The 10,534-nt window shown below is 40.5% G+C and overlaps 1 protein-coding gene across 1 annotated transcript; it reads right to left on the bottom strand.

Annotated features, from left to right (window-relative positions):
* Positions 1-179: 179 nt before the first annotated feature.
* LOC116377709 (Fanconi anemia group A protein-like) lies at positions 180-10,528 on the bottom strand. Its single transcript, XM_031839415.1, has 14 exons — positions 10,459-10,528; positions 10,165-10,241; positions 9,398-9,539; positions 8,429-8,562; positions 7,967-8,077; positions 5,713-5,808; positions 5,512-5,574; positions 3,382-3,470; positions 3,177-3,237; positions 3,045-3,094; positions 2,682-2,752; positions 1,652-1,750; positions 1,348-1,481; positions 180-1,272 (listed from the first exon to the last, which is right to left on the bottom strand). The coding sequence occupies exons 4-14, from the start codon at positions 8,507-8,509 to the stop codon at positions 1,198-1,200; spliced, it is 930 nt and encodes a 309-aa protein (XP_031695275.1). The 5' UTR covers positions 8,510-8,562; positions 9,398-9,539; positions 10,165-10,241; positions 10,459-10,528; the 3' UTR covers positions 180-1,197.
* Positions 10,529-10,534: the final 6 nt, after the last annotated feature.

Raw genomic sequence — 10,534 nt, 5'->3', positions numbered from 1 at the left:
TATATATATATATATATATATATATACATATATATATATACATATATATACATATATATATATACACATATATATATATATATATATATATACACATATATACATACATATACACATACACACACACACGCACACACACACATATATATATATATACATATTTTCCTCTCATACCCATCTGTCTGAAACTGTGTTAAACTCCTGAGATTGCTTTTGTCCTCTGTCCTACTTTGTATTATCCCCTCAGCTCTTTGGGTTCATGCCCTTGTCTGCACTTGTTTTGTCATCACTTTATCACACGTAAGAAATAAATAAAAAGGAAGAGGCAATCTCATAACACAGATGGAAACTGTTAATTCCCAGAAAACGACCGCCTTGTACATGCACATTAATATTCCATTTCTTTTCAGAATATGACAATTTTCCAAATTGATAATGCTCATGTAAACATCATATTCTGTTTGTAATTGCTTATTCCAAATGGAGCATTTTCCCACTAAGAAGTGTAGGAGATGCCAATATTATTCTGGTTTTAGGAGCATTCTGTGGAAATGTATACACCCATAGACCGCATATAAAAAGTGGACGTCACTCATCGGTTTGTGGACTGATGTTTTGAAGTCTCAAGTTCGGCAATTTCGCCGTTGCCATCTTGGAATGCGGCCGTTGCCATGTTGTTGTTTTTTCGCAAATGCTCCACATGGCCACAAACCAACTAGCTAACACTATGCAGAGATGCATGCCCAAAAGAAAACCCCACATCTCTGGTGACAGAGAGAAACACACCTACTTTTAAACATTAAGAAATACTTGGCTATCAACAGGTTTTTGGATATGTGCAAATATTGCAACGACTTCTTTTTCAAGAGGGAGTACGTACTGCTGCATGTAAACGCGAATTTCAGTGGAATATTTATTTTTCATTAGCAATGTAAAAGGCTTAGCAGGAATATTGTATTTTTTAAAATAAACTGAATATTTGGTGCATGTCAAAAAAAGTAAATATTGATAAATACCTCATAAAACCAAACTATCCCTTTAATGCTTCCCTCCAGGTGCTGTATGTAGATAAATGTATATGTATGGCCACTAAATGATACTCAATACATTTGTGGGATTTTCCCCCCCAATTTTTCATACCCTGACAATAATTAAATTTCTTGTTTAGCGCAAGACTTCCTAAAAAAGTTGCAGCGCTCACTTGTTAGGAGGGTTTGCTCTGGAAGCGTCGAGCACACACTGGCAGAAGTTTCTCAGGATCATGCTGACGACCTGAGAACACGAGGGAGAGAATGAAAGAATACATGCTGACATACATGCGGCTCACTGATGGAGAGAAGTTCATACTTTGACGTGGAGCTCAGGGGACAGCGGGGTGTTCGTGTGGAGTTCGATGACTGTCCTTCCAACCGGCTCATCGTTGCAGCCGGGAAAGATGACGCTCAGAGTGTGTGAGATCCTGGACAGCTGGGCAGACATCTCTGAGGGTACAGGTCAGGTGTGGAGATGAGGGATTCAAAGAGATAGCCTCACAGTGCAGTCTCATTGTAGACCTGGGCGACATTGTATAACGGCTAATCTTGGAGTCCTGACTACAGGACACCAAGCCTGTGTGTGATGTGCTGCATGTCCTTTGTCGATATCTGCCTACCTCCATCATTCCCCTCAACAAGCAGCTCTGTGAACTCCTGTAGCTGAATCTTCAGGACCTCCAGAGGCTCATCATTGGTGTCCAAACACACTGCACCTCCTGGGAACACAACACAGTGCAAAAGCAGTTATGGGCTATTTCAGTTACGTAATTGTCGTACATTACATCTATACGGAAACCCTGAGAGGCAACTTGTGAGTAAAATAAAATTCTGTTGATCAATTTTCTATGTTTGATGTAAATAGTTTTGTCTCCTGTGTTCATGACTTAAGAAGAGGTGAAGAAAGGTTTGCCAGGAGACTTTTTCTCTCCCTTTTTTCTGTGAAAACGTGTTGTAATTGTTGTTTTCTTCCAGGTGAGTTTTAATTTGACATAACTTGCTCACACACAATAAATGTACCTTGTGTTTAGAATGCATAGAGAAAATAAAGCTCTCCTGGAAGAAAACACGAACGCTTTGAGTCCTATCTAGAAAAGTGGATGCATGAAGAGAAGTGGATACAGAGTTGGAGGCGGAGCCACGTTCATTCCTATGAAAGCTGCTCAGTGGCGCATGAAGCAAAAAAAAGTTTGACTTCCAAATATGAAATTAAGCTGAAATTCAGCAGAAATTACGCGGATCTTCCGGATCTTTCCGGAGCACTAGCATTTCCTTTAACCCCGCCTCCCAGCCCAAGGTCCAGTCTCATTCACATGAATGAGGAAGGTAAAATAGCTCTACATTCGGGTATTAATGGATTGTACAACTTTGAGGACCAAATTAGTTTAAAAAAATATGCTAATCAAGAGTTCGTACTGGGAAGTAAGCTGAGCCACTCTCGGGTATTTCAGACAAAACATCAACATATTCAATTGTCAAATAGTCATATCTGTATTACATAACCTTCTAAACTACTATGAAGCAAATATAAAACTAAACACATGAAATAAAATGTTTCACTACTTTGTATGTGGTTGTTTTTCTGATTGCATTCTTAGACTAAATCTAATTTTGTGAGTATCCACTACAATAAATGAGCGAATGACCTACCATCCTGCTGCCTCTGTTTCTGGCAAGACTCCACATAAGATGAATACTGTGCAGCAGGGATCTTATCTGCCCTGAATGCAGAAAAACAAAGTGTCATAACAGGGAAAATACAGAAGAATCACAGTTAAACATGATTGGTAAAGAACATTCACAATCTGATGATTGTTCTGATCAGGCCCACAAACACAAACATACAAGCAGTGATGCGAAATTAAAAGTTTTCTTAGATTAAAAGGGATAAAGGAATACATTTTGGGAGACAATAAATACATGACATGACCAAATTATATAAACTCAAGTCTAAAAAAAGTTGCCTTGGAGAAAAGAGAAGAGCAATTTCACAAGCTTCTGATAATAACTCACTTTTTCAGAGCCTCTATGAAACTCATCCGAGTGTCAGCTTTGACGGGAAGCTGGAATTGAAAGACAGCGTCAGATAAACTCGCTTCACATCGGAGAAATGTGTAGCAGTAACAGTGAGATAGAGCTGCTCACCATCCTCGGTGTCAGCAGAGCAGGGAGGAACCGCGCCAGGAAATACGGCCTCCGGAAAATACTGGGGGAGGACAGGAGTGTCAATAATCCGTCCGTGTCTCCGTCTAACTCACTTCTCACATCTACATGACACCCAGATTGTCTAAAGGACCTGTTGTGTACTTTATAAATGTGCTGCTGGCGAGGTGACGATGTGGCTGAATACCTGGCCTCCATGACTGTGGCAGAGATTCTTCCTGTGCTCTCAAACAGAGACACTGCCTTCTCCACATCCTGGATGGCCTGGCACTGGGGCTGCACACACACACAAACATCACGCTGTTATACATTATTAAGATAACAAAAAACATCAGCTGAAATACAGATTTTGATGCAAATGAAAACATTGCACATTTTGCGTGCTGGAACTAGAGGTAGATATGAATCGGCAGTTCTTTTTTGGTACCGACCGAAATGTGTCGCATGTCCTAAAACTGTAAAGTGCTCAATGGACCCCTTTAAAGTTTTTAAACAATGATGACGCCCGCAGTTTGCTTGTCAAGCTATGCAAGGGCATTAACCAGCCAAGATGGTGAATGCAACCTAAAAAGAGTGACTTTCCAGATCTATCTTAGTGGGTGGAAGACATCAGCTAGTGGCCCAGTATTTAGTGGGAGGGTTTAAACATGTATTTGGTGGACAAAGCTAGCGTGTAACGTTAGACCAGAGAGACATTATGAGCTACAAGTCTCTAGATGATCCAACTCTGTTATCTGTGTTCATGTAGAGAACGTCAAACACCAGGACAAAGACTCAGAGGTTTGACTTTATTCACTTTTAAAACGGACTTTACAAACAGTCCAGTGCTAGTCAACACCGTTAATAGCTCGCAGCCAGAGGGTTTCGGTTCAACCAGTGACCCTGGTGACTCTCGGCCGAATGCGTCATGGTTGCTTGTAGTGACGGCAGCTGTTGAAAACACCAATAAAACACGTAGGTGTCCCCGTAAAAGACTTCAATCAATTTGAAATACAAACTCATCTGTGTTTATTATCTACCAACCACGGACACATTTGGCCAAGAGTCACCAGTTAACATGTTCACTTGTTAAACTGAAACACCTGCTGCCCTGATCGTGATCCTGTCTGAACTTTGTAGGAATATCGATTCTGATGACCAATCATCCAATAACCAGACATTTTGATGCTGGAAAAAGTTTGAGTTCAATGTGTAAAGTTTGTTAACTCATCTGGATGACTGGAGCTAAATGATGTCGGCGGGTAAAGGGTCTATGTTGGCATTAAATGTCTAGTCAGATCTTTTTTTTGGCATTTGTTCTTTATTTGATAGTGAGAGAGACAAACAGGAACGGCAGGGGAGAGAGAAAGGGGACGACATAAGGAGTAAGGACTCAGCCTTAATGTACGCGCTCCATCTGGTGAGTGCCTCCAGTTTCGCAGTAATCGCATGGGTGCTTGTTATTAGTCCTGGTTATTTAGACATTCTATTGTGATATATATTGGAGTGAAAACAATGCAGTCTGACATCTTTTTGTTAATACACGATCTTCAAGTTTTTAGAATTGTGTGCATAGTTCTATTAATTGTTTATTTAACGGTGATAAACTGTAATACAGCATTTTCTTTACTGAGAATGTCACCACAAACACCCAGTATTTATTATTCCCTGTTAAGATGACGATACCTTCTGAGGGTTTTTATTTTAAAAAGCTGGGTCTGACCATAGTTTCCTGTTAACATACAGTGAGGGAAATGGGGGATGTTATTTTGAAAAACAAGTCTATAACGCTCACTCCCCATTGTGTTACCTCCTTCTGCGATAGATCGTGACTTAACAGACATTTATCTAAATAAAAATTCGAGATTCCTTTGATAATTAAAACACAGAGCTGAGAGGGAGGTCTGGGTCAGCCTGCTTGGCCTGCTGCCACCGCAACCCGACCCCGGATAAGCGGTGGAAAATGGATGGATGGATGAATGGAACACAGAGCTTTGTAGAAAATATATTTGTATTTGTTTTTTAAGTATTGACTGCTTTGGTACAGCGACCAAAACTCAGGAATTGAAATGTTTCAAACAGGATTTTAGACCACAAACTAATCACATCTGCAAGAGGGTTGATTAGCGGTTGATTCCTATAATTCATTGCATCATTGATGCCTTAACCGGGTGCTAAGATTTTCTGGTTTCTCAAATCTTAGTTGAAGCGCGATGCTTGAAATGTTTGCCTCCATTATCTTTGACACTTTCCTGAGCTCGGAAAATTAAAAGAGCCTCGTCAAAATAAGGGCGTTCTCTGCCGACGACACAAACATATCACTGGGTGTTGCGGTTACCTGCAATGATGCTCCGCCTGCACCAGAAACATCCTCATACAAACCCATGTCCTCCACTGACTCCTGCATGTGGGACACACACAAACACACACAATCATGGATACATCACAGAACATCTGGGAGGACTGTGTCTATTTTCAATATTAAAATGTCTAAATAACGCAGTAATGATGTGCTGAGGATAAATCCCTTGGTGTTTACCTTGAGGTCGGCCAGCCTGGTCTTGGCCAGAGAGACGTACTCCATCAGGAGGCTGCGGTGTTTCACGGGTACATATGGAGGCTGCAGGATGTGAACCTACCAGGGGTAAAATGACAGTGAGTTTTGCTCTTTCTAGTCCAGCACAGTCCCAGTGAAATGGAAGTTAGAGCATCTTCTTTCTGTACTGTGATGTTGTTCCCCAGTGAAATGGAATATTTCAGCAGTGAACAGTAACAAGAGGGATTCGAATTAAATCCTTTGCATTTGTGATTGGACCGCTAAAAAAAAAAGTGGGCGGGCTTAGAATGTAGCACAATACGGAGCAGCGGAGGACTGTGGCTCCACACAGATTGATTGATGGATGATGTCATGATATTAATGGTTGGAATTGGCTGGTAGTAGATTACAAAAGCATGCGTAATATATTGTTTTACAGTCGTTTGGATTTTGATATAAAAATACAAACAACTTGATTTATTTGTAATTCTATTTGCATATATTGTTAAGTAGGTGCTTTTCATCTTGACTTTAAGTTCCAAGACAACCATAAACAAATTAACTCCTTGACAAGGTAAAGTCCTGCATTCAAAATATGACCGATGTAAGAGTACAGAAGTGCTAGCAGCTAAACATACTTAAAGCATAAAATGTTCATTACACAAAAAGACTGACTGTGTAAGTAGCATTTGACTGTTAAAGCTGGTCATGGTGGAGCTAGTTTTACTTTATACACTTAGGTAGTTTAGTGCAGCGGTTTCCAACCTTGGGGTCTGTTACCCTTCCAAAGGGTCACAATACAAATCTGGGGGGGGGGGGGGGGGGGGGTCATGGGATGATTCATGGTTTAGGAAAGAGGAAAAACTCAGTACTGCTACAGACGTTCATGTGGTGCTTTTTATGGTCTGTAGCTGAAGCATGAAAACATGGTGGAATTAGCAAGCTAGCTAGCTAACTAGCCAGCCGCTGAGTGAGTAAAATTTGACATTTTTCTTACTTTTCTTACATTTCGCCTCAAGAAAGGGCAACAAAGACTATATTTTCTGCACAACAAAACATGCTTACCTGCTTATTAGTTCCCCTAAAATGTTTGAAGGAAAACATGATGTGTTAACTTTAAAGAGAAACTAAATCACCAAACCACTTTTTTTCAGCTGAGTATTTAGTAGCATACACATTTCCCAGCCTTGCACGTAAACTCAAATTCACAAATGTTACTAAGAGTTCACAAAGCACATCGCTTTCGCCAGATAATCAGTCATTAATACTGATTCCCCAGATTTTGTAGTGTGCTGACAGCTTAACTTAAAGTCCACAGAACAGAAAGGAATGGTTATTCATATGAAAGCATCTATGAAGTTGAGGGGAAATGGTCACAACTCACCGGTTAGTTGACACAGATTTTATTTTTTGTTTTAGAAAGGGTCATAAACCAAAAAGGTTGAGAACTACTGTTTGATATTTAAAAATTCCTTGTGTTTTGAAAGCTTATATGTTTTATTATCTGAGTAAGTACATCTGTAAGATAAATGTGTTGGATGTAAAAAGTACAATAATTTCCTTTGAGATGTAGTGAAGTAGAAGTGCATAAAATGGATATACTGAGGTAAAGTACAAGTACCTCAAACTTGAACTTAATCACAGTACTGAAGTACATGTACTTTGTAACCTTCCACCACTGCTGCAGACTTCATAGTATTTATTAAGTTATATTCCTGCATAGTTTTTTTTCAATAGTTATGGTTTATTATACTGCATACATTTATCATACCCCACATACAGCATGAACAATATTTTAGTATGTCTTCTTCTGAATCCTGTTATTATTTGCTGTAGTATCCAGTTAAATGGTGAATGGACTTTACCGTATAGTTCTTTTCTAGTCTTCCGACCACTCAAAGCGCTTTAACACTACATGTCATCATTCACACATTGATGGCAGCAGCTAGCATGCAATGTGCAACCTTCCCATCGGGACTATGTAATCATTCATATCCATTCATACACCACAGGAACAGCTTTCAGAAGCAATTTTGGGGTCAAGTGTCTTGCCCAATGACACATGGACTAGTGGAGGCGGGGATCAAACCACCGATCCTCTGATTGAAGGACGACCCTGCTCTACCACTGAGCCACAGTTGCCCCACTTGGGATCATTAAAGGTTCATCTGACATACAAAGACACCATATATTTTATGTCTAGCGAAATGAGGCTATCAAAAATGTTTCAGAGACAGAGACATATGTAGAGTGTCACCTTGAGGTACTGTGGGGGTTCAAAGGGCACCAAGTCAGACAGGAACTTCAGCAGAAACACCAGAGATTTCTTACTGGTCGCATGGTAGCCACTGCCTCCCCCGAAAGACATCTGAAAAGGCAGACAGGAATACTGCTACTAGTAAAAATAATACATATTGATGTGCTTTAAGACTTCTCAAACTCTCTGGAACTCTATCTGTGATAACAACAAACTGCAAAAACAGACAATCCCATTACCATGTAAACTGTTGCATCATGGGTTTGAACAACAACCCTATTAATACACACACTCCACCTTTGTTAAACGATCTGAAAAATGTCCATTGTCTTATGTGGTGAATGCACGCCAAAATAGCTGCTGGTCATGCCGCTGAGCTCACTTAAAGATGCTTACTATCAGCAGCACTAATCCAAACATGTCCATAACCAAACTAGTGGTGTTGAAAAGCCAATATGAAACCTTGAACCAGTTGCTGTAGGAGGGGAAGATGGCGGGTCCCTCCAGCGCACCCTGTCGAGCCAATAGGAAGGCAGTTATCATGTTCTCTAGGTCGTAGCCTTCAAATGCGGAGCTCAGCAGTCTGGACAGCAGCTCTGGCAGAGGAAGAGAAACAGAACAGACATGAACAGCTTTTTAACGCTGTGATGAAAACGACCCAAAGCAAATTTCTATCAATTTCTGTTCATAGTCTGACGTATAAGTTTATTGGTGTTAAGCTTTTATAACTTCCGCCATGAATTTGCTGCAGCAAACTGCCTACTATTTTGGGTGACCACCAGTTACAGCTGCACGCTCGAGGAGCTTTCTTGGTTGCGGTGAATAACCCTTTACCAAAACACCTTTTATTGCGCGTTTTATACTGCCACTGCCTGCCTACTGACTCCACACTCACTACTCTTAACAGGCCCCTGGCCGTCAGGGGCCGCTAGTGATAACACAGCTGAGTGCATCACCGCCCAGAGACAAAGTGGGGAACAGTTTGCTCTCTTTTTTTGTTTTGGACGATGTGTTTGGCTAACAGCTAACAGAGCTAGTACACACTGCTGAGTACATGAGACGGTTTGGTGAGTTTCATTTTTTTGGCAAGATTGTAAGAACTTTCTTACACGACAACTTTGAGCCTGCATACATCGTCGCTTGTTTTTAAGTTTGAATGAAGTGTTTTACGAAGCCTTACAGCCCATTGGTGTCTAGAACGGGGGTTAGACAATAAGCAGTGGCTGTTGCAGACACACCTGGTGGAGATCTATTTTCTACTGAGAGCACCTTTCTACTTTGAAATGGTAAGTGCAAAATACTTCATCTATGAGAAACTGCAAAATTAATTTGAATGGGACAATTTGATGACACACGTGAAAAATGGTCAAATGTGTTCTCAGTTCATAATATTGGCACTTGGCAGTATTAATCCAGTATAAAAGCGTTTACCTCTCAGGCTGAGCTGGGCACAGGGGTTGTAAACCAGCAGGGTGGAGAGGAAGCAAAGGACGTGCTTCCAGTTGACCTCGTGGGTTTCCAAAACCTGCTGCAGGTGACACAGCAGCTGCTCCACACTGAAGATCACAGCCAGCTGTTACAGGAGCACAAGAACAATACAGACAAGTTACTGTTAGCGTTGTTACAACAGACCCTGCAGACCAAAGATCAGAAGACACAGAGAGCACTTCCAGTAACCTTTTTAGCTTAGAGTGACTAACAGGCTGACATACTGTTGCAGGTGAGATCATCATAATAGATCATAAATCAATACTCTCAATGCTGTGTTTCCTCTGCGCTGAAGGCTGTACACCTGAAGCCTGATAAGTTCAAAAGGAAATAGGGCTCAGCACTGTGCATTAACTATCTTTACTGGTTTCCTTTAAAAGAGTGCAATAACAGATGAAAAGAAAATACAATAAAAAGGTGAACAGAGCCTTTAGGGAGGAACAAGTCGACATTACAACATGATTATTTATGCCGTTGTGTAATTTATATCTTCATCATTTTCAGCAGTCTTTTGAAAAACATTGGGCGTATTTGTAGGGGTGTTTTGTTCATCTATCAACGATCTTTCTCTACCTTTAATTATAATGTTATGAAAAAGAAATAGCACTCAGTCACTTACTCTTTAGTCTTACATGTAAAAAAGTCACATGAATCAGAGCAAACTTGTTGATATGTGATGGTTTATAACCTGCTCTGCTTTTAACATTTACCTTATGGAACAGAGAGGTCAACAACCGGTTGGCTTTTGCGAAGGTCCACTCATTCTGCAGAGCGATGGCATCGGACACTGCGGGTATGAGATTAAGTTGTTACACTTCAGATGTTTTCCCCACTATGAAAGCAGCATGTACATGTGCATCAGGATACTTATTGAAAAGTTTTACCAAACCTTTTCTGACCCCAATTGAAGTTCTTACCAGATTTGTATCATAAGTTTAAGTATAAGCATCAAGAAAAAAAACCAAGCATGAAGCAGTTTAAAAAGGTCAACAACTTGTCTTTACCGGTTAGTTGAGGCTTGTAAGTGAGAGTCTGTGTGAGGGAGTGTGTGAAGAAACGCTGAAGGGTCTCCTCTGACGC

The sequence above is a fragment of the Anarrhichthys ocellatus genome, unplaced genomic scaffold (assembly GCF_004355925.1).
Source record: "Anarrhichthys ocellatus isolate YVR2014 unplaced genomic scaffold, GSC_Weel_1.0 scaffold1589, whole genome shotgun sequence".
NCBI lineage: Eukaryota > Metazoa > Chordata > Actinopteri > Perciformes > Anarhichadidae > Anarrhichthys > Anarrhichthys ocellatus.
Note: the sequence above shows the minus strand (reverse complement) of the source record. Positions and strands in the feature narration are given on the sequence as shown.

What these genes read in the sequence shown, in the direction of transcription:
- LOC116377709 (XM_031839415.1), bottom strand. Translation starts at nt 8,509, where the DNA reads ATGATAACTGCCTTCCTATTGGCTCGACAGGGTGCGCTGGAGGGACCC. An exon ending in CCTACAGCAACTGGTTCAAG is followed by an intron (nt 8,078 to 8,428) that starts GTTTCATATTGG and finishes CTGCCTTTTCAG; the next exon opens with ATGTCTTTCGGGGGAGGCAG. An exon ending in CCAGGCTGGCCGACCTCAAG is followed by an intron (nt 5,575 to 5,712) that starts GTAAACACCAAG and finishes TCCCACATGCAG; the next exon opens with GAGTCAGTGGAGGACATGGG.